The sequence below is a fragment of the Bidens hawaiensis genome, unplaced genomic scaffold (assembly GCF_021521415.1).
Source record: "Bidens hawaiensis isolate Kalapana, Puna unplaced genomic scaffold, B.hawaiensis_p1.1 tig00049650_1, whole genome shotgun sequence".
NCBI classification, from domain to species: Eukaryota; Viridiplantae; Streptophyta; class Magnoliopsida; order Asterales; family Asteraceae; genus Bidens; species Bidens hawaiensis.
In genome coordinates this window covers 102,982-126,957 of record NW_027498878.1, presented here as the reverse complement: position 1 = coordinate 126,957, position 23,976 = coordinate 102,982, and the positions used below count along the sequence as shown (strand labels likewise).

Genomic DNA, 23,976 nt, shown 5'->3' with positions numbered 1-23,976 from the left:
GTACAAGCATGATTTCTCTTATCATGCCCCCTCGTGATCAAATCTCTCGTGTCACAAAAATGCTTGGTGATGAATTTGGAACCGCCTCAAACATTAAGAGTAGAGTTAACCGCCAATCTGTGTTAGGTGCCATAACTTCAGCTCAACAAAGGCTCAAGCTTTACAACAAAGTGCCACCAAACGGGCTCGTGCTCTACACTGGAACCATTGTAACCGATGATGGAAAAGAGAAAAAAGGTCACAATCGACTTTGAACCGTTCAAGCCGATTAATGCTTCACTTTATCTTTGTGACAATAAGTTTCACACAGAAGCTTTAAATGAGCTGTTAGAATCTGATGACAAGTTCGGTTTCATTGTCATGGATGGAAACGGGACCCTTTTCGGGACGTTGAGTGGCAACACAAGGGAAGTTTTACACAAGTTCACTGTCGATTTACCGAAGAAGCACGGACGTGGAGGTCAATCTGCACTTCGTTTTGCGCGTCTTCGAATGGAGAAACGTCACAATTACGTGAGGAAAACCGCTGAGCTGGCGACACAGTTTTTCATCAATCCCGCCACCAGTCAACCGAACGTATCCGGACTTATCTTAGCTGGATCTGCTGATTTTAAAACCGAGCTGAGTCAGTCCGATATGTTTGACCCTCGACTCCAGGCTAAAATTTTGAATGTGGTCGACGTTTCTTACGGTGGCGAGAACGGTTTCAATCAAGCTATTGAATTATCTGCTGAAATTCTTGCAAACGTGAAGTTTATTCAAGAAAAACGTTTAATCGGGAAGTATTTTGAGGAAATCAGTCAGGATACCGGGAAATTCGTGTTTGGTGTTGATGACACGTTGAAAGCGTTGGAAATGGGCGCGGTTGAGATTCTCATCGTGTGGGAGAATCTTGATATCAACCGTTACGTGCTTAAAAACAGCACTACTGGTGAAAGCATTATCAAGCATTTAAACAAGGATCAAGAAGCTGATCAGAGTAATTTTAGAGATTCCGAAACTAATGCCGAGCTGGAAGTTCAAGAAAAGATGTCACTACTCGAGTGGTTTGCTAACGAGTACAAAAAATTTGGATGCACACTCGAGTTTGTTACAAACAAGTCGCAAGAGGGTTCACAGTTTTGTAGGGGATTTGGTGGAATCGGTGGAATATTAAGGTACCAGCTGGACATCAGGTCCTTTGACGAGCTTTCAGATGACGGTGAAGTTATGATTCAGATTAGCAATCAGCAACTTGTCACGGGCCCGCGCAGGGGGGCAGGGTCCAGAATCAGAACCGCGGCACTCATTAAGGTTCCTACCTTTGTTCCATTTTTAAGAAGTTCTTATGAAGGTTAGTAGTTTCTTGACTTCTTCTTTACTTATCCTTTTATTATAACCTGTTTGACCCGTTAAAATATAGCGCACTCACGATTCAAACGGGTTGAAGTACTAAAAGTGTTAGTTGAAATAAACGCGAAGTAATAATTATAACATATTTCTGTGTTGACTCAGTCGGAATAAATAGTATGGATGGTAAATCAAGGAAGCAAGCTACACCCCCTACTTGAAGCGGTTTAAGCGGTTACAAATATGGTTAATATTGGATTTGCAGTGCGTTTTGTGCCTTGTTTTTGAATAACATAGTTTGACTTGTATGGTCTTGATGATTTGGGATTCTTTTAGTTTTTGTTTGTTATCGACTTTTAGATTTATATGAACCGGTTTTGTTTAACGACTTTTTTATGGTTGGTTGGATGATTTCTTTTGAAATTTTGGTTATTTGCCTAGTCTTTGGAGAGTCGAGTCGATGACTACGGCATTGAACACGTTTGGTTTTGTTGGTTTCAACTTTTAAATTAATATCTAGTTATATAAAGTTGACAGATTCACTTTATTTATATACAAAGGTGGTTGGTATTATAAAAACTATTTTAGTTGTACCTAAACCCAGTAATCAGACAAAACGGCATACGCGAGTTTGATACGTGCGTAAGTAAACTCATAATAGTAGGTTTATGTCTTTTGGAACTTGTCATACATTTCTTTAAACTGATGTTTTATTGGCTATAGAACCATGTGTTTGATTGTTAAAATATGTATCAGTGTTGGTGTATACGAGTATAGTATTAGGTATTATTGTATTAAGTGACATACGCCGTGATTTGTCGAAACACGCATGCGTATTTACTCGACAACATTTCTGCTTTTTTCTCTGAACTTAGGTTATAGGGGTAACAGAGTATGTGATTTCCATATTTTGAATTTGTTATAGTTAATGCCGTCTTTGTGTGATATGTTATGCGTTAACATGAACGGGTTGATCCCGGCTAGCATTAACTCGGGTTTGAGCTAACAATAACACGAGCTGAGCTAGCTCAACTTGGTATTTCTAATCAAAGCCAAAATCTATGCTCTGTTGTTGGACTCGATTTTCACAAGTTATGTGCTTCTTTATTAGAAAGGCTTCAATTAACAATTTGACTGTATCAAATTTATGCGAGCCAATGAGCAATTTTACTTTAATCAAATTAGCCTGTGAGTCGTTTTAATTAGAGGTGGGCAAATGAATCGGTTAATCTAACTGTTTGAAACCAATTATGTAGAAACCGGTTTGTAATTATCTCCATAAAAACAGGTTCCAAACTGGTTAACCGAACCAAAATCAATCAAAGCCCAAACCGAAACTGATCGTAACATTGGTCAAGATACCGGTTTCAACCCGAACCGAAACCGATTATAAATCGGTTTCAACCTAAACCAGTTTTGAGTTTAAGCCGGTTTGTGCACCTCTAATTTTAATGCATAACTATCGTAGGTTCAAATTTGGCTCATGCGTGTATTGCAAAGAGTTGTTCAAGACTCAGTTGAGTTAATAAATTTGTACGAGGCAACAAGCTCGAGTTAAGTCAGCTCAAGTTAGCTGAACTAGTACGAGTCGAAGAATGAGTTGCAAACCAAATATTATTTGAAAAATAATACTTTAAACCTGGATTTTTTCTTATATTTTCAAAAGACAACAAAAACTGATTAATATTGATTTGAAACTAAAAATTTCTTAAGATCTTACTAATCCAACAATAATGCAATATTTTGTGGGGTATATATATATACCGTACAGTATAATATAAACACAATTAACAACTTAAGTCGGCAGCTTGGCATGATTAAGATATTTATTTTCAAAAAAGTTTGGTTAATTGTCTTCTTATGCTACGTTCATCACACCCCATGAATTCACTAAATAATAATAATAATAATAATTATAATAATAATAATAACTAGTTGCTTGCCCCTCCACGCATTGCGGCAGGGTGGTAATGTGAACTCAGTCAGTATCGGGTTGATCGGTTTGTTATATCATCGGTTTGATTTATTACGGTATCGTTTTGGTTCTTATAGTACTGGTATAGTAACCGAAAACGAAATTCATAAAGTGAAGAGATACAACCATAAAGATATACACATGTGAGTGTATGTTTGATAAACAATTAACTCACGTGTTGCGACGGAAAAGCGACCGAAACTTGGTCTCGATTGGTTATATAGGAAATACTATGTGTAATTTATCTATTTTAAGTTTTTAACATTTTTAAGTATTAAGTGTTTCAAAAATATAATAAAGTTCGTACATTTGATGAATAGTAAATATTATGAGTGGTTGACATTTTGGTTTTTTATATAATAATAATAATAATAATAATAATAATAATAAACATTTGCAGATGAGGAAAGTCATGATCCAAACCGAAAGTTATAATTTATTTTTCAACATCTTGACCATGTAACATGCTACGAATTTACCTATAAGTTTAAGTTTTTATAAATATATTTACTTTTGTGTTGAAATGTCGCTTGGTTATATGCAAACATCGTGACTTGATACATTTATTTATTTTTTAATAATAAATGTTTTTAAGGAAAGATTAAAAAATGGTAAATGTATATAATAAAAGGTATGAATAAGGAAGTCCACCAAATATGAACTACCATTGGAATTAATAATTGTTAAAGAGGCATCATCCCAGTTATTACCAAGTCTTTTTATTTTATTTATTTAAATTTAAAATTAATAGCTAATTTGGGATTTGGCATTTTAGCTAACTTGTCAAACAAACCGTCATTATATTTGGTATTTTGTTATATATGTTTTGGTGATTGAGAGTAAAAAGTTGAAATTTTCCTATACTTGTAAAATATCATATTTTCTTAAAATACAAGTTTATAATGTATAGCAATAATGCGTAATTCTTTTCAAACATGGTTTTGAGAAGATATAATATTTTGTAAAATTAGGAGAAGATGCATGAAATTACCAAAAAGAAAAGAAAATAAATAATAATAATAATAATAATAATAATAATAATCTTTGACCATTAGAAGAAAGGATTTTAAAAAATACAATATATTATTCTCTTTCAAAAATGATATTTTCCTTAAAACGACAAAATTCTAAACAAACAAAACAAAAATAATTTATTTTTTGAAGGGACAACGATTCCTCTAAATGGGTTATTGGCTAAATTCCTTATATCGGGATACACTCACATAAGGTCAACACTCGTAAACACTCGTCCGAAGGCACGACAGTACGATGAGATAAAACATATTCAGTTCAAGATCCAACTAGTGACGTCACCTACTCGCCTAGTCTGTAGTCAACACACTTGTATTGCTGAAACTAAATAATAGTTAAGATTAAACTTAGTCACATGAAATATCAAGTTCCGCCTCTACCACTCTACCCCTGTTAACTTTCTTACGGATCCTATTGAAGGGAGGTGTACTTTACGACCAGCTGATATTCTTGTGTTCGGGTGGGCAGGGGGAAACACGCCTGTGTGGATCTTACAGGAGTGTCTCCTCTTGTTGGGCTCAGGGACCGTGGGTTTGTTGTGGGTCAGGCTGCGTTGAAGGCTGAATCGGGCAAAGTTGTTAAACACGAGAAAGCTTGTTTAGATAATCAACATGTCTTTCTACCATTTGCCTTTGATACATTTGGTTTTCTGGCTCCAGAGGCTGTGAAATTTTTGAGTAGGGTTCAGCGCGTCGTACACGGAACCTCTTCAGCTTCTAGGTCTCAAAGCTTCGTTTTTAGCAGGATTGGCTTTGCTGTTCAAAAGGGGGTTGCGGCGCAGCTTGTTGCCTGTTTGCCTGCCACTTTATTGTAATCGTTTTATAGTAAATTATATAAAACTTCGATTGTGATACCTAAAAAAAAAAAAAAAAACAAAATAATATCTTAAATATTAAATTCACAAAATATTAGACACCAAAGGTTTTATTCTTCCCCCATTTAAACCTTCCTCTTCCCTTTAAATTTCTTGCTTCATTCCTTCCTTTTTCTTTCTTAAAATCTTGGGTTTTCTTTAAATCATGAAAAAGATTGAATCTTTTTAATCTTTTTTGAAGAAACTCAACTGGGTTATGGTTATCTGAAGTGGGTTCTTTAAGGTGTGTTTTAATGGCAGATGAAGAAGTAGTTGAAGTCAAATTCAGGTTAGCTGATGGCACTGATATTGGACCCTGCAAATACAGTTCTGTAACAACTGTTGAGTCTTTGAAAGAGAAAGTTATATCACAATGGCCCAAAGGTTAATCCATTATTATTATTATTATTATCAAGATTTGTAGATTTTTATGATGTATGTAGTTAAAGTTAGGTTCTTTATTGGCCTATATGTGAAACCTTGATCTTGAAATTTCTTGTGGAAAAATATTAGTAAATGATCCAAGCTCGGCTCGTTTTGACTTACGAGAGCTTGAGTTCGGCTTGTTTCAAGCTCTTTTTTTAAGCTTGAGCTCGGCACGATTTTTATATATTAATGAATTTAATACACGTTTAGTTATTTATATATTGAGATATCCTTAATGAGCATAAGGTTGGCTCGAGCTCGGCTATGCAGTGAAAAATTAATGCATAGAAGTTCAAAAGAGTTAAAACACTTAAAAGTGCACTAGGCTCTTTAAGGCTTGACGAGCTTAAACAATCTTCCCGTACAAGGCCTGATCTCGGGCTCGATAACTAAACGAGCCTTCTTTGTGGCCCGGAATCGGCTCGGGCTCGTTTCAAGCTTTTTATCGATCTGATCTTTGGTAGCTCATGAGCGGCTCGGCTCATTTGCGCCCCTAGTCTTAAAATTGTAATTTAGGATTTATTTTCTTTTTTGTGTTCAATACTTCAATCCTTAGCATGAAAAAGTGTAACATTTAGTACTATTTTTATTACATAAATGCTTGAATATTAGTCAGATCTTTATCATGTTAGTCTTAATAATCATCACATACACACCAATGATCACAAGAAACCGAAATTTTAACACTTTATTACATGATTTATTCAACTTTTTTTTTATTTTTTATTTTTAATGTGTTTTGTTGGAACATTGTTAAGTTTGTTGATATCCTCCTTTGTATATTTCTTTTCTGATAATCTTTTTAACTTGTGTGTTTTGACAGACAAAGAAAACGGGCCTAAAACAATAAATGATGTGAAGCTGATAAACGCGGGAAAAATATTGGAAAACAACAAAACTCTTGCGGAATCAAGATCTCCGGTCAGTGAAATTCCTGGGGGTGTCATTACTATGCTTGTTGTCTTGCACCCTCCAATCGCTGATAAAAAAAGTGGTAAGTTTGTTTACAAATTAATCATACTTAAGATTTATTTTATATATAGCATTATGTAATTACAATATTTACTACCTTAGGGGATTTACTGATTTAGTCATTTTAGCTTCAAGATTTATAAATTTTTGTAAAGGCATTGTTAAATTGGTGCATGTACCATTGATATAGAATAATATGCGGGTTTGGTGTAACGGGTTTGGGTCAAAATGGTTATTTTATACAGGATGAAATGGGTCGGGTTGGGTAGGCCCGTTACACTTTCTGTATGTTTTTTTAATAGATCAATAGTTTTTTAGATAATTGCAGAAACTATTTATTACAATATTAATAAAGTAGCAATTTGTCGGGTATTAGACAAGTTTATACGAGTTTTGAAGTAATAAATTTGTCTATTTGACCTCAATAGTCAAACCTGTATCGTAATGGTCAACAAGTCAACGATTCTAACAATTTACTCTCTGAATTTGCTACAGAAAGATTGCAGGAAGGCTCACCAAAAAAGAGCGGTTGTTCTTGCATGATCCTTTGACGTTTATACATCCATTTTAAACCGCATTTCAGGATTTTTTAGAGTTTTTGTGGACCTTTAAAAGAAAGAAGGAAAGAAAATATGATTTTGTGTTGGTATATGAATCAATATAGAAGCTTTGTAGATCAAAAAGGTGTAAGATTATAAAAAATCATGGGTTGATTTATTTGTTGCATATATTTTGGATACATTTATTTGTTTGTTAAAGCTTGCCTAATATTCATTATGAACATGTTATGTTCATAATATTCATTATGAACATGTATATGATATATACACTATAGACTTATAGCTATTATAAGTATGGATAGGGGTGTGCGTGTCGGTGCGGTTTTGGGCTAAAACCAAACCGAAAACCAAACTTCTGTTTTTTTGGTTTTTACCATTTGAGCCTTGAAAATTTTAGGCTGAAGAGAAAGTTTGTCGAAAACTATGAATCTAGGTAGAAATAAATTTATTAATTGTTAACTAATAGACTATCATACATTTGGCTAAAGGCAGTTGAGTTACATACATATCAATTTCTTATAAATTACTTAAAATAAACACTTAAAAAATAAAAATCTAGAAATTAGGGTTGGTTTGGTTTTTTCGGTTTTTGTTACATGCAAGACCAAATCCGAACCTTTAGTTCGGTTTTTACAAAAACATTAAACCAAACCGTCGGTTTTGTTTCAGTTTTGATTTTATTGATTTATTTGGTTTTGTATCGGTTTTTTTGATTTCTTGCAAACCCCTAATTATGGATACCTTTATTTGGCTGTTAAAACAAACTAGTCGGCCTTGGAATCCGTCTTTTACAACACTGGGTGTAGCAGTAGTGAGTTAACACGAATTCAATGGGTATCAGTTAGGTTCATTACAGGTACCGAAACTACACTTAAAAAATAATTTCGTCAAGTTATCATATTTAAAACAAATAAAACATGCTTAAACAACTGAATAGAAAGAAACTAACAAAGCAATCAAACACCACATACACATAAAACAATAGAAGAATAAGTGAAAAAAAAACTTGCTATTGGGGGGGAGTAGAACTCGCGCAGCTGCCAACTCCTTCGACCATTAGACCAAGTTAACATATTGATTTTAAACTCCTAAGTTTTTGTATTAAAGGTCAAACATAATATCTTAAAGAGCATTTGTGGCGCTGACATTTTGATTTTATCTATACACAAATCAACCAATAAATCTGCGGTTTCTCCCTCACGTGAGGGGCTGTGCCGCTGTGGTGTATTTTGGGAGGAAAAAGGGACAAAACTGCCTATCCCGTGCAGGAAACGCTGATGGATTTAATGACCAGACTTAACGAGATTAGTAAATTCGGGATTAATTGCAAGTGAAATGAAACAACATGGACGACAAAAATCACAAATTTAAAACTATTAGACTAAAACCGTATATTTTAACAAACCGTTATAATAATAATAATAATAATAATAATAACAACACTGTGTTACCTTGATTCTTGAGCACGTAAATTAAATTTGCATTCATCAAAACCCAAACATAACACCAATAATATCGTCATCATCATCAATTGAATTGAAGGTACGATTTCTATTCCAAACTATTATTAATCGCTGTTTATATCATTCATTCATAAGACTTATATATATTGAATTGAATTGGATTGATCAGGTGATGATAATTAGGGTTTCGAAATTAAGATGACTAGGAAATCGTCTAGTACCAGTTGCGGTATCTGTGAGAACTCCAATCTCGCTTCTATCTGCACGCTTTGTGTTAATTACAGGTAAACCTGACATTACATTACACTTAGGTTTAGCTTCTGATTGTTAATTTGTACAGAATTCGGTTTATGTTCGTCCGTTAAGCTTTTATTATTGATCGGTGAGGTTCACTAACATGTAAGTGAACGGAATTTCGTGTTCGTGTTCGTTCATTAAGGAAATGAAACTTGTGTGGTGACGGCGGCGGTTCGGTTTTGTTCGGTTAGATGTTTGTTAACATTCATATTAATTGTAGTCGTTTTGAGCATAGTTATTAAATGCGATAGGCGCACGCAAGGCGCAAAAAAAAGCGTACTTAAATAAAATATTAAAAACATATTATGTATATGAAATGAATATTATTCTTCAGATAAAATAAATAAAAGCTATTATATAACATTTAATATCATCTAATCAGCACCAAAAGTTCTAAAATAGTCAAGATTCAAATGTGATTCCAAAACTTGAATAACAAAATGTTTAATGTAGCTCCTTTGACCTCTCCTAGATCTAAGTTTCAATAGCACTCCTTGTGTTTCTTTTGCTCGGCTTTTGTCTTCTCATGTTCCTGTCCTAGACAATGCCAAAGCGCTCGCCTAGGAACTAGAAGCGCATTTATTGAGCATCGCCTGAAAAATGGGCCTAGGGGCAAGAAGCGAGGGCTTTTAATAACTATGGCTTTGAGTTTAATGAGAAATCTTTCATCTAAAAAAAAAGTTCATTTACATATAAAATTATAAATTAATCACATTATACTCATATTGGATTGGCGAATGGTTCACGAACATGTAAGTGAACGAAGTTTTTGGCTTGTGTTTGTTCGTTAAGCAAATGAACTTGTTTGTGAACACACAAATGAACACAGGCACTGTTTTATTTGGTTTGACTAACGGAGAATGGTCGGTGTTAACAGTTCGGTCCAACTACTAATAAGTTTGTGATGGTGTTTTTTTTAACATCCATATTCATATGTTCATTTTGATATTAGTTAATCACATTATACTCGTATTGGACAAGTGAACGGTTCATGAACATCTAACTGAATGAAATTTTTAGTTGTGGTCGTTCGTTAAGGAAATGAACTTGTTTGTGAACGGTATGAAAGAACACAAATGAACACAGACGATGTTTTATTTGATTTGGCTAACAGAGAATGGTTAGTGTAAACGATTCGGTCTGACTACCAAGTTTGTGTTGGTGTTTTTTTTTACATTCGTATTCATATGTTAATTTACATATAAGTTAATCACATGATACTCTCATACTCATATACATTTTTGTTTTATAGTTAATAGTGGTACTTGAATCCATATGATACGATTAGAATGTCATTAAAAAGTATAAAAAGGTTTTCAATGACCAAAAGTTAAGGATTGTAAATGAATGCCTTATTGAACGTTCACGAACACAATTGAACGAACATGGCCTATGCTCGTGTTTGTTCATTTAGCTAATGGAATGGAATTCCTTGTTCATGTTCGTTCATTTATTTAACAAACGAACGTAAACGAACTTCACGCTGAACAGTTCACGAATAGTTTGCTGAATGTTTGGTTCATTTACAGCCCTCCACATCTGATTTTTTGTTTCTATGTGGAAACAATTAGATCTCCAAACGTGAGTTTGATATGTGTTGATATATGTGTAGTTGTAGCTAAGTGCTTCTTTATGCAGGTTGAATTCATATGGGACCAATTTGACATTGTTAAAGAGTCGCCGCGATTCTTTATACTCGAAGTTGAGTGAAGTGCTTGTTGCTAAGGTTTGATCAACCACAAAACTTGTCTTCTTTGTGATTTTTTTATTGGACACAATTATTATGCCTTTTGTAATTGTTTGCAAGTGAAACCGAATATAATACTTAAGACATGGCTGTTTTGTGTCTGCCATAAGCTTGTTATTTCTTCTGTTTGTTAATATAGTTGCCATAAGCTTGTTATTTCTTCTGTTTGTTAATATAGTTTTTTCTCAGTTTTATAACCAATTCTGTTTTGTTTTTCAGAGTAAGGCAGATGATCAACTTAGTTGGAGGGTCCTTCAACATGAAAAACTTGCCGCATTAAGGGAGAAGCTCCATTTTCGTAAAGAACAACTTGCTAAAGGTTAGTTCTTTTATGCATGCAGCTAATATATATTATATGCAAGTGATATCATTAGATTATCTTTTATATCATTTTGGACTAAAGTTTTGGTTTTTAGATAAAGCCAAGGTTGAAAAGCTGTCTTCTGAGTCGAAAGTCAGATATGAATTGGTTGAATCAGCCATGAATGTGGTATGCACATTTCTTTTTAATATTTTGATGAGAAATTTATAGATATAGGATTAAGATTTTGTTACATCTTTCCATTTGCAGTTGGAGAAGAACCGTAAAGAGCAACTGGAGAAATATTATCCTAATCTCATTTGCACTCAGAGCCTTGGCCATGTGAGAATTCCTTTTCATGGATTACTTTTATCGTTCTTGTTTTATGAATTTGCCTGAATTTTCTGTTCTTGAATATTGTTAATGTTTATTGTATTTGACATTTATAACATGCAGATGGCAATTACATCAGAATGCCTACATAAACAATCTGTTGTCATCAAACAGATATGCAAGTTGTTTCCACAGCGCAAGGTAATTAATACCAACTGATTTATCTCAAATATTAATTTGGTCATAAGACTAAACACTAATACCTATATAGAAAACAAGATAACAATAGGACTCTGTTATATGCAAGCTTAACTCAAAATATGATGAAGTTTACAAATTTTGGTTGCAGGTGCATGTAGAGGGTGATAGGAAAGATGGATCAAGTGGTCAATATGATCAAATCTGTAACGCACGATTACCAAGAGGACTTGATCCCCACTCGGTTCCTTCTTATGAACTTGCTGCTTCCTTAGGGTAACGTCTCTCTGATTCTGATATATTAGCGTTTCTACTTTCTTTCTTATCTGGCAAATCTGGACCCGTTTGTTTACGAATGGATCAGTTTGTGCTGTGTATTATCTGTATTGGGTCAAATATAGCCTAAAGGGAACGGGTCTATCTGGTTGAAAACCTCAAGTCTAATTCAAAATTTTAGTTTGTTATTGTGATAGTCTCTTTTTTAATTATAATAAAAGAGTAAATCATTAAGTCTACTATGTGTTCTGAAAGATTGATACCAAGGTTTATGCAACAGATATATGGTGCAACTTCTTAATCTTATTGTTCACAATGTTGGTGCTCCTGCCCTTCACAACTCAGGTTTTGCGGTAATTTCTTATAACCTTTTATACTGCATAAGGGCCTTTTCTGCATATCTACAGTTTTTAGTAGTGAATTTAATATATGTTGTAAAAAATTAAGTTTGTATGCAACTAGTTGTTGTCGATCACATAATATCAAAATTATCCGCAACAAGTATCAAGTATGTTGATGTTATATATAACCTGCATTAAAATCTAGGATGGCATTTTTATGAATATTGCATCTTGTTACAGAATTTATGTCTTTTAAGCTGCTTTTTGATGCAGGGTTCATGTTCCCGGATATGGCAACGTGATTCTTACTGGGGTGCACGCCCTTCTTCTAGAAGGTACCTAACATTCTAATGGTAGGATGAATAAATCATTATTTTCTTACAATTAATTCATTTTTATGCAAAATGCAGCAATGAATATCCACTTTTTATACCTCGCCAAAACTTTTGCACAACGGGAGTTGAAACTTCATGGTCAGATAAAAGTTCTAGTAACTTTGGTGTTGCTTCAATGGAATCCGAGAGAAAACATCGTTTAGATTCTTCAAATAGCAACAGTTTCAATTATACATCGGCTTCGCCTCATTCCATCGAGACACACATGGATTTACAAAAAGGAATCTCACTTTTGAAAAAGAGTGTCACTAATGTAACCGCTTATTGTTACAACTCACTGTGCCTTGAAGTGCCTCCCGAATCATCTACATTTGAAGCATTTGCAAAATTGTTGGCAATGCTTTCGTCTTCTAAGGAAGTTAGAACAGCTGTTTCTTTGAAAATGGTTTGTTCAAGGTACACTTTGGTCTTTCGATTTAAGGTTGCTTATTGGGTCAAAACTCAAAACGAGTCGGATTGACAGAATCACCTTCTGTTTTAAGTTTTTAAAATATATTTATTTAATGGATTATTTCTATATGCATATATCATATACACGCGCCATTTTATAACTCTAAAAAGTTATCATATTTACTTGTTCCGTTATAAGCGAAATAACATCAGTTACTTATAATAGTTTCTTTTACCGAAGAAACAAATTTTAAAACAGATTTTTTATTACTGTGAATTATCTCGAGGTGTAATGCTCTTTTAATTTATTTAGTGAAACTGGCTTTTTTAACTTATAACAGTTTTATTTTCTTTACTATGAGATCGGTAAGTATAGTATATTTTGTGATCTAAAAGAGTATATATGAGATTATGAAATTTAGAAGGATGCATATGATATTTTGAACTTTTCCCCTTTAATAAATTGTGTTAGGGATAAAACATAGGTGCCCTGCTTGCGGTGCGCATATAATGTATATATGTGTGAACCCTCGGGTGGGCAAAAGTAACATTGCACTAATTTTGACGTTATTTTACTAATCTCGTGAAAATTACGTTAAAAGTGATGGAAGGTTAATCATGCATCATGTGGTGGCGTTGATAGCCGAAAGACAAGGGTACATGCACCGATCAGCCAGCGTCCCGATGATTGAGTGCTATGTGCCTTATGTCCAAGGCTTGATGCAAAACTACTATAGAGCCGGGGGTCTCACCGGAAGCAGCCTCTCTATCCCCATGGGGTAGAGGTAAGGCTGTCTACATCTTACCCTCCTCAGACCCTACCATAGCTTTGCTATTGGTGGGATATACTGAGTATGATGATGATGATGATGATGATAAAACATAGACTGAGCTGGCCCGCTCATAAGTTGATGGCTCAAAAGTGCTACCTCTAAACCCTTATTAACAAGTTTGTTAAATCATTTCATTATTATTATTATTATATTTTTTAAACATGTAGATCATCCAAGCAAGTTCAGCAGTTAAACTATTCTGTTTGGAATGTGAACTCACCTATGTCATCAAGTACTTTAGTCGAAAGTACACATACTTCAGCTTCAATGGTAAAATTGTCCAAAATGAAGTAAAATTTTCGAATTGCAAATGATTTCTATTTTGCTTTTCATATGTAGAGAAGCACACGTGACAAGTGTCTTTCAAGCTCTGCTGATAGTTATCTTTATGCTGCCGATGTGGCAGACACCGTGAAAAACGAAACGCTCACTGATGGCTGGGATCTAGTGGAACCTACCTTGCCACCTCGTCCATCAGAAACCGAGGATGTAGAACATTGGACTCGAGCCATGTTTATCGATGCAACAAACAAGTAATTACTTTCTTTTATTTTGTTTATATTTACAAAGGGTATTTGGGGTTATTGCTTCTTTTAAAATGATTTTTCTTGTTGGATTGAAATTACAAGTTTACCCCCTTAAGGTGAGCTTGCACATAGTGGTGTAAACGAGCCAGGCTCGACTAGGCTTGAGTTCTGCTCGTCTCAAGCTCTTTTTTAAAGCTCTAGCTTAGCAGTTGTTTTTTCAAGCTCGGGCTCGTTTATTATTTAATAATTAGTTTATATACGTTTTTAAATATTTCTATATATTTTGAGAAAAACCTAAAACAAACCTAAGCTCGGCTCGAGCTTTTGTAGTAACTTAAACAAGCCAAAGCACAGCTCGAGCTTGGCTGTGAAGTGTGAAATTAACACACATTATTTCAAAAGAGGTAAATCATAAAAATACACTGTGCTCGTTAAGGCTCGTCGACCCTAAACGAGCTTCCCATACAAGGCTCGAGCTCGGGCTCGATAACTAAACGAGCGTTATTTGAGGCTCAGGCTTGGCTTGTTTCGATCTTTTTATCGATCCTAGCTTGAGTAGCTCACGAGCAGCTCGCCTCGTTTGCACCCCTGCTTGCATGTTGGTAAGACCGCATACAACAATATTTAACGAACTAGTTTGTTGTAAAATACAGGTGATATTGTGGTAAAACAGTTGGGTCATTTGGTGCTTGCTTAAATGCTTTTGGGAGGATTTACAACTAAACATCTTTGTCTGTAAAAAATAGGCATGTAAATAGAAACAATCATTAGTTTGTATATATGGGATGTTTTCTTGTTTTTATTGTGGTTGCAAATAGTGGTTATCAACAAAATCCGGAGATTAAACCATTTCTTGGATATAATAATGCGTTTTATCTGACATATGTTGCCATATTTATAAGGCCGTGTGTTTTGGACTTGTGGTATAGCTAGCAAATGCTAGTTATAGCGGCACGTTAGAGCCATGTCGCTGCCACGCAGACAGTTAGTATTGACTAATCCAATATTTAACAAGTGTATTGTAGATTAACTAGGTTTAACTTAATTTTTTTAAAAAGGAAAAAAAAATATGATTGGCTGTTAGTGTGGGTGGACCCAAGCTTTTTAGCCCTCATGGGCGTTATTGTGATAGTGTCGGAGGGGGAGGAAGAGCATGGCGCTAGAGGGTGTTGTGATTCTGCGAGGTGAGGCGGCCAACAGTGCCTCCCCACCCTCTACAATGAGTAGCCTAAATGTCAAAGAATTTATCATTATAAGGCGGCGTGTTGTGGTATAACTAGCAAGTGCTAGTTATAGCGCCACATTAACGCCATGTCACTGTCACGTAGATAGTGAGTTTTAATTAATCCATCTCTTTAATAAGAGTGCTATGGATATTTAGGCTTAACTTTTTTTTTTTTGAAAAAAGAGCAAAATTTGTGATTGGTTGTTTGTTGGTGGGGGTGGACCCCAACTTTTAAGCCCTCATGGGCGTTATTTTGATAGTGTTGGAGGGAAAGACCATGGCGTCAGAGGGTGTTGTGGTTTGGCGGGGTGAGGTGGCCAATGGCGTCTCCTCACTCTACAACGAGCAGCCTAAATGTCTTGCAATATACAAACCTGATTCGTTTTTACATAAAATAAAGAATATATGTGAGAATGCTAGAGATTCTTGAGAAATATAAAGATGAAAAAGCAAGTCATATTTTATGCACTCGATAATTACTAAAAATTTCTCGTTTCAATACTACAAGGTAAAAACTTGTATAAGGTATAAATATGCAACATGTGATGTTTTATCTGAAATACACGAGCACAATCTTGTATCCATTTTATGTTCACGTGTCATCTAGAATGTCTTGTAATGTATAGACCTGGCTCACTTTTCTAAGAAAATATAAAATATACTTGAAAATGAAATAGACTCGTAAAAGTATATACTCGAACAAAAAGTGCCTGAAAAGTAGAAGTAAAAGTAAAAATGGGTCAGGTTCGCACACTTCAATTATTTAAGATTGAAACAATTTTTATGAAAAAGATGAAAAATAATTCCATGTTTATACACTATTCATTTATGATAATTTCATGCTTCATTATTTAAAGGTAAAACTTTTACACACACACACACATATATATATATATAGGGGATGAATCATGCGAGAAGTTAAGTTATAGCGAGAAGTGTGAGAAATCAATATAAACCATTGATTAACATTGGCTATGTGTAACCAATGGATTAGATTGGTTAAGGTAAACTAGCAATTATTAAGATATTAATTTACCAAAAATTTAATGAATAAGAGTAGTTAGGTCTTTGATTTGTAGAATGTTTAGTGTGTAACTTAGGTCATTAATAACATTTATTTGTTGTTATTATTACTAACTTTTAAAAGTTACATATAATTTATTTAATTGTTCTTTTTTAATTGATATTATTAATCAAACTATTGTTAAACAAATATTATTTTAATCTAATACTACAATATCTTCAGTTATATTTATTCAAATGCGTCAAATATCATGTATTGCCTACACAGATTAGTATATTGTGTAGGCAGAGTCACGAATGCGTACATAAAAATTTTACAATTGTTGATTATCAATATGATAAGTTATTTATTATATGTAGTTTAATGTGAAAAATAAAAAAATTGTTTATTTTATACTGTGTAGGATTTATATATGTATTGTGTATGTGGTATCACAAATGTTTATGTGAAAATTTTACAAGTGTAAGTTATTAGCATTATCCGTAATTTATTATATGTAGTTAAATTTAATAAAGAAACGGTTATTTTGTATTGTGTAGGTTCAGATATGTATCGTGTAAGTGGTAATTCGGATTTTTTATGCGCAACTTTTATCGTGTGTAGGTTCATTTATGTACTGTGTAGGTTCATATATGTACCGTGTAAGTGGTATTTTGAATTGCATGTGTACTTTTTATCATATGTAGTATGTAGGTTCATGTATGTACTTTGTAGGTCAATAGAGCTATCATGTGTGTGGTATTTTGAACTGTGGATGTGTAATTTTTATCATGTGTAGGTTCATATCTGTACTGTGTAGAACGTATTTCGAATTGTGTACGCGTAATTTTTATCGTGTGTAGGTTCATTTATGTACTGTGTAGGTGGTATTTCAAAGTGTCTATGTGTAATTTAGATAAAAATCTTGAAATTAAAAATAAAACGAAATAGATGTATATTTGTTTGTTGATAAGTTGCATATGTATTATATTTAATTTAAAATTTTTAATTTAGTAACATCCTACAAATATTTAAGAAAAATAAAAATAAATTGTTATTTGAAACCTCCAGCAACATTTATTAGTTACCATATTCACAAATTAATAGAGATTACAATTATACCCTTCTACACAAATTAAATATAAAATTTAAAGAAAATTTGTGATTGGTTATAATGACTTCTCGCACTTCTCTCTATAAAAACACTTCTGAAAAGAACCAAATCTTATATATATATATATATATATATATATATATATATATATTTGTGTGTGTGTGTGCGTGTGTGTGAAACACATTGTTTTACCTTTATATTTATGAAATATGAGAACATATTTTTTTTTAATTTTTGTGATCGAATATTATAAAAAATGTCTTGTAATGTACAAACCTTACTCACTTTTTCAAGACAATGAATAATATAGTTGTAAATGAAATGGATTCATAAAATAATTTTTTTAAGACAATAAAGAATATACTTGAAAATGAAATAGATTCATGAAACTAAATACTCTTAACAAAAGTTTTAGAAAAAGTAAAAGTGGCATATAAAAAGAGAAAAAGAAAAGTACAACTGTACAAGTGAGCCACATTTGTACGTGTCAAGTTACTTAAGGTTAAAATAATAAATTGTAAAATAGATATTGTAAAAGCAAGTCATGTTATTTCTAATAACTTTACGGTTCGATATTATAATGATAAAAACTCGTATGAGATATATATGCGTTACATGTAAAGTTTTACTTTTAAAGTTACGAAATACGATAAAACATCTATGTATCTGTCTTATGCTCACATATCATCTTAAAATGTCTTGCAATATATAAACCTGACTTACCTTTTAAGAAAAGAAATACGTGGAAATGAAATAGATTCATGTAAGTAAATACCAAATACAAATTTAGGAAAATAGAAGTATAAATTAAGGAAAATCATACGCGCTCCCATTTGTTTTTAATAATTTTATAGTTCAGTATTATAAAGGTAAAAACTTGTATAAGGTATATATCGTTAGAGATATAACGTTTTACCTTCGTAGTTATGAAATAGGAGAACACATGTTCGTATCCATTGGTTGTTTGCATATTATTATTAATGTGTTGTAATGTACAAATCTGACTATTTTTCTTTGATGAAGTAATTAAAGTGGTGTGAAAATAAATGTCTTACAATGTACAAACACTACTCACGTTTTTAATAAACTGGTTGTCTAGTTTGCATGTTTAACATGTTCTTGTTTAATTAGTTCCATCAGATTGGTCGGCTTGTTTATTATTATAATTGAAAAAATATATATATTATTATGTCAACCCACCAAGGCACCAACCCATATACGTCCCGTTTAACCCACTTGTCATAATCTGCAAACCCATTTAACTCATTTACAACTTAATTTCAACCTGCTACACGACTTAACTACGTTCGGGTTTGAGTTGATGACTTTGACACGAATAAATATCTAAGTTTATCAATTCAATCTTTGAACTCAAAACTGACATGATTGTATCTGGGACAGGGAACTAGTTAGTGCTACCTTTATGAAACTTTGGGGTTGCTAAATAAAGGTTATATGATTCCTTCTATATGAAGTAAAAGGATGTATATATTTTGTTGGTAAGTTGCATATATATTCAGTATATTGGTTTTTATTAACCCCAACTATGTTTTTTTGGTTGTTGTCGGTCCCAATAACGAATTGGCTGCTGATGGTCCCAACTTTTAACGTATTTGTTCCCAATGGTCCTCGACTAACGGAATCCTAACATCGTTAGTTGTAGGTCGCCGGAAAAACGTCTTTGTTCCCAAAGTCACTTTTTTTTTCAGAAAACACCACCCAATTGACTCACCACCAATCAACCACCACCACTTGAGCACCACCAACCGATTCCGATGATGGTTCTAGGGTTCTGGCGACCTTATTAATTGGGGTTTTTACTAGAAAAAGGTTCCTAAAGGTCTGATACAAAGTTACAAAGATATTTGGGACAAAAATGTTGAGTTTTCTGGGAAAAAAATGTGAGTTTTCCGGCAAAAAATGTTCTTCCGCAACTAACGGCGTTAGGATTTTGTTAGTCGTGGACTGTTGGAAAAATACTTTAAATGTTGGGACCGTCAGCAGCTAATTCGTTAGTTCGGACCGACAGCGATCAAAAAGCGATAGCTGAAATTAATAAAAACCAAGATACCTATATATTCTGTCTAAACAACTGTACTTGATGCATCAAGTGTTGTAATCTAACAAAATGACACTTATACTAAGCTTTATGATATGGGAACTTATAAATTTTGATGGTTTTAGTATCAAAAGGTAACATAGTTACCTTCCATTTATTAATCTCTTTATTGCTAGTGGCCTTGCTTTTGTTGCAAATGGTGTTGCTTTACAAAGCTTATGGAGTAGAGAAGAACAAGTATATAAAAGGTGATCTTTTCTAAAGAAAAGTGTTTTGGGACAAGACAATTATATATAGATGTGACATATTGTAAGGTTGGGTAATTTTGTTATATGTTAAATAACAGTTTTCTATATAAACTCATTTTTTTTACTTAATTAAAGCTTTTATTCAAGTCTCCTAATATCAAGTTTAAAGAATAATGATAGCTTTTTTTATGAGGAATGAAAAAAGAAGTTTTAAAACTTAACAAAATTTATTGTCACGTTTTCATTTTTTAAAGACATCTTGAAAGTTGTAGGTGTTAACATATTATATTATATTTTATTCAACTCGTTTAATACATGAGATATAAAGCGGTTTTAATGGACATACATTATTGGAAAAAATTTGAATATTCAACTGATCGCTAGATATGTCTTTTTGTTAATTATTTTTGTTGCAAAAATTGGAAGGAATAACATTTCACTTTATTGAATATTTTAAAGCTTAAGAAATTTGATTTAATTATTTTAATGCTTAAGTAAAATAATTTAAATACTAAGTTTATAAATAAAATTATTTATTTTAATGCTTAAATAAAAACAACCATTGCTAAAACTAATGTTGGAATCTTAAACTATAAGTAAGTGAAAAGTAAAATGAGTAATTAAACATAACAAAAGGCTAATGTCATTATCTTTTTAATTTCAATTTGATATGACTTTCATATATTTTTCTTTAAAATACATCTTTCTAAAACGATTTAACATAAAGAAAATAGTTTACTTTTTAAAGGCTGGAAATAATTTAAGATGATTTGATGACACAAACCCATTTATATTTATTTACATATTTATTATTTTAATGGACTTAATTCCATGCTTATAAAATCCCAACAATAATCCATCCTTTTGTACTTCAAAGATTTCTCAAGTGTTAACTCATGCATCAACATGTCTCTTTCTCACACACATACATTGAAACATACTAATGTTTTTTGAGATGTACTAGGAACCATTGGAGAACAACATAGTAGCATGTGGGACAACACATATGATGTTCATCTTAGCCCGAACACGAGCCATAATTCACCAGCATCTCAACCCGACACAATGCTAACAGACAACGTGAGAAAACACATCAAAATTTGATCATATGTATCATTTCTTATTATATGACGCCGGTCTAATTATCATTTAATTATGTGTTCTTTATCCTGACTACAATCCTCAAGAATCATTAAAATCTTCACAAGATCTGGAGAAAAGTGTATCGTATAAGGTGATTGATTGTTTCACTTATTTACGCACTATTTTGTGTCAAAATACCAGACCTAACTTGAACACACATAATACTTTGGGAACTTCTACATGTTTTAGTTACAAAGACGACTAGCACAAAATCGTGAAGCTGCACGAAAAAGTCGTTTGAAGAAAAAGGCATACGAGATCAAGTTTCAAGCAATGTATGCATTTGAAGTTAACGTGATCTTATTCTCTTATTATATACCGTATAGGCATATGTTCAAGAACTGGAATCGGGACGTCTTAAGTTAGCCAAATTGGAGCACGAGATTGAGATGACTCGAAAACAGGTTAATCTAAGAGAAACTTGGTATCTGAAAAAAGCATACTTGTTTAGTTAAGGGATAATATGAGAATGGATCATGAAAAAACTCGAGTAAACTATTACCAACCAAACAATTTTTATTTATTTTTTTCAATTATAAGGTTAGAAATGTAAATAAAAATGTGTCCTCACGAAGTTAAATATATGTAACTAGTACGCTACACGTATACTATTGTAAGTTGTAACTATGTAAGCTGCATATATTTTATTTATTTATTTATTTTTAATCTTTTTTACATTTCTAACTTAATAATTAAAATAAATGAAAAAAATCAAAAAGTTGGTTGGTTGGAAGTAGTTTAATTGGTTTTCTCATAAGTTTGTGGTTTTCTCATGAACAGACACAACTGATCTGTATATTTTACTCCTTACCGATTACGATTCACATGTTGCTATGTTTTTTGGTCACAAATAATGTAACCTTTTTTCATACATTGTTACAGGCTACATACATGGACCTATCAAATAATGTTAATGGTCTATTACCTGGTAACATCCAACTCAAATACATAATATGTCACTCTTAATTTTTTTAATATATATAAACAATATATTTCTATATAACTCTTGTGTTAGGAATTGTTGCATTTGAGAAGAATTATGATCAATGGGTTATTGAACAACAAAACAAGGAGTCTGAACTTGCAACTATCCTACAAACCGATGTGACCGATATGGAGCTTCGAGTATTTGTAGACGATATAGTAAACCACTACCAAGTTCTTTTTCAAATGAAAGCCGAGGCTGCAAAAACCGACACATTTAATTTATTACACGGGTCATGGAAGTCTCCGATTGAGAGGTTATTTCAATGGCTAGGCGGATTCAGGCCATCAGAAATTCTATATGTAAGTTTAATATTATTAGTTGTTACAAAAAAAAATGTTGCAAAAATGTGTTGCTTTGTGTTTTAATGTACATTTTGGTTTTGGTAGATGTTAATGCCACGGTTTGAGCCGTTAACGGATACACAAGTTGTGAGTTTGTCGAGACTAAGACACACTTGTCGACAAGCGGAAGATGCGTTGACTCAAGGGCTTGATAAACTCGAGCAAACTTTGGCTCAAAGTGTTGCTATTAATGTAATTGAAGGCGGAAAGTATGATACACTTATGAATTCGATGATAGAGGTGCTCGAATCACTTGAGAACTTCTTGAACCAGGTAAGATATGCAGGTTCGGGTTTGGGTTTAGGATTTATAGTCAAGAATTATTTTGAGTCAAAAGAGTGTTGGGTTACACCTAAAACTTAGTTGTTTTTTCATTTTAATTTAAAAAAAAAAGTAATGTGAACACTAACTAAACCTTTAAATCAATGTTGTTAAAACCAACCCGTCTGGGTTAGTTAGCATAAATTGAACTGACTCCAGTTAAACAGGGCGGTTTTTTACGAGTGATGGTCTATCAGTGGACTGGTTCATTATTTAGACTGACAGTTGATCTCGATTCATTTTGCTTTTTTTCTTTTTCTTATAATTAAAACCATACTTTTTTTTCGTAGGCGGCATTGGCGGATCCAACATACAAACGGGTGGTTCCCCGGAACCACCCGAGTTTCGAAATAATAGTGTACGGATATATAGAAGACGCGTAGGAACCACCTTATAAATTAAGAGGGAACCACCTAAAAAAAATTCCTGGATCCGCCACTGGTAGGCGGATCACCTTCGACATCGAACATTACAACAAATGTCTCGGATCTTGACAGTTCGTCAAGCTTCAAGAGGGTTGCTTGCATTGGGAGAATACTTCCAACGTCTTCGTGTATTAAACTCACTTTGGGCATCTCGTCCTCGTGCTGTTAGTAGCTAGTTTAAAGAAACTATCAAAGCGTGTGTATCACTTGTCACTAATTTTGCCCGTCTATAATTACATTTTGTATCTAAATAGCTTTTGCTATTTGTGAAATTTCCTGTGTACGGTTGTTGTTGTATACTGTAACAAGAGCTAAATAAAATATAAATTTAAGACTAAAAACAAAAATAGAATTTGCATGAGTCTATTTAAATTTTTTTTAAGTTGTTTAATTGAAATTATATATTTGTTATATAAGTTTTAATATTCAATTAAGATAAATAATAAGAACAATTTAATAAACAATCCAAAACAACATATATGTATATAGCTGTTCAAAAATATCGTGGCTCGTAGCTCGCTCGAACAAAACTAATTAAAAAACTTCAACCCTAACTTATACTAAAATAAAATGAGATAAAATTGGAAACAAGATAAACACAAAATATTAAAGATAATAAAAATCAGAATTTAAATTAGGAGATACTCCTGCATCAAAACTTGATTTGAAATGACCTGAGTCGAGCTTGTTCATTTTTGTAACCGAGTTGAACTCGCCCCAAGCTCGACTCGATCTTAGGCTCGTTTAACTTCAACGTCGAGCTCGAGCTATAGCACAAGCACTGAAATACTTGTACGATTCCATTATTTTGGACTTCAATATATTAATGGCACGTTGGAAATAAATAATCTCATCTTTTGT

At 33.0% G+C, this 23,976-nt stretch overlaps 2 protein-coding genes and 2 pseudogenes across 3 annotated transcripts; all 4 read left to right on the top strand.

Annotated features, from left to right (window-relative positions):
• Positions 1–5: 5 nt before the first annotated feature.
• On the top strand, positions 6–1,565 carry LOC143598110 (eukaryotic peptide chain release factor subunit 1-3 pseudogene; annotated as a pseudogene). The gene is made up of 2 exons (XR_013147051.1): positions 6–1,333; positions 1,495–1,565. The product of XR_013147051.1 is annotated as a eukaryotic peptide chain release factor subunit 1-3 pseudogene (transcript).
• A 3,878-nt stretch (positions 1,566–5,443) lies between these two features.
• On the top strand, positions 5,444–6,706 carry LOC143598109 (membrane-anchored ubiquitin-fold protein 6 pseudogene; annotated as a pseudogene).
• A 2,066-nt stretch (positions 6,707–8,772) lies between these two features.
• Positions 8,773–14,295, top strand: LOC143598117 (uncharacterized). Its single transcript, XM_077076420.1, has 12 exons — positions 8,773–8,894; positions 10,546–10,633; positions 10,874–10,973; positions 11,071–11,144; positions 11,226–11,297; positions 11,412–11,489; positions 11,638–11,762; positions 12,043–12,115; positions 12,377–12,438; positions 12,514–12,894; positions 13,889–13,991; positions 14,061–14,295. The coding sequence occupies exons 1-12, from the start codon at positions 8,809–8,811 to the stop codon at positions 14,256–14,258; spliced, it is 1,440 nt and encodes a 479-aa protein (XP_076932535.1). The 5' UTR covers positions 8,773–8,808; the 3' UTR covers positions 14,259–14,295.
• Positions 14,296–20,880: 6,585 nt separating this feature from the next.
• Positions 20,881–23,323, top strand: LOC143598116 (transcription factor TGA7-like). The gene is made up of 8 exons (XM_077076419.1): positions 20,881–20,975; positions 21,064–21,131; positions 21,230–21,289; positions 21,367–21,444; positions 21,923–21,968; positions 22,056–22,327; positions 22,415–22,642; positions 23,136–23,323. Exons 1-8 carry the CDS (start codon positions 20,888–20,890, stop codon positions 23,289–23,291), a joined length of 996 nt encoding a protein of 331 aa, XP_076932534.1. The 5' UTR covers positions 20,881–20,887; the 3' UTR covers positions 23,292–23,323.
• The last annotated feature ends 653 nt before the right edge of the window (positions 23,324–23,976 follow it).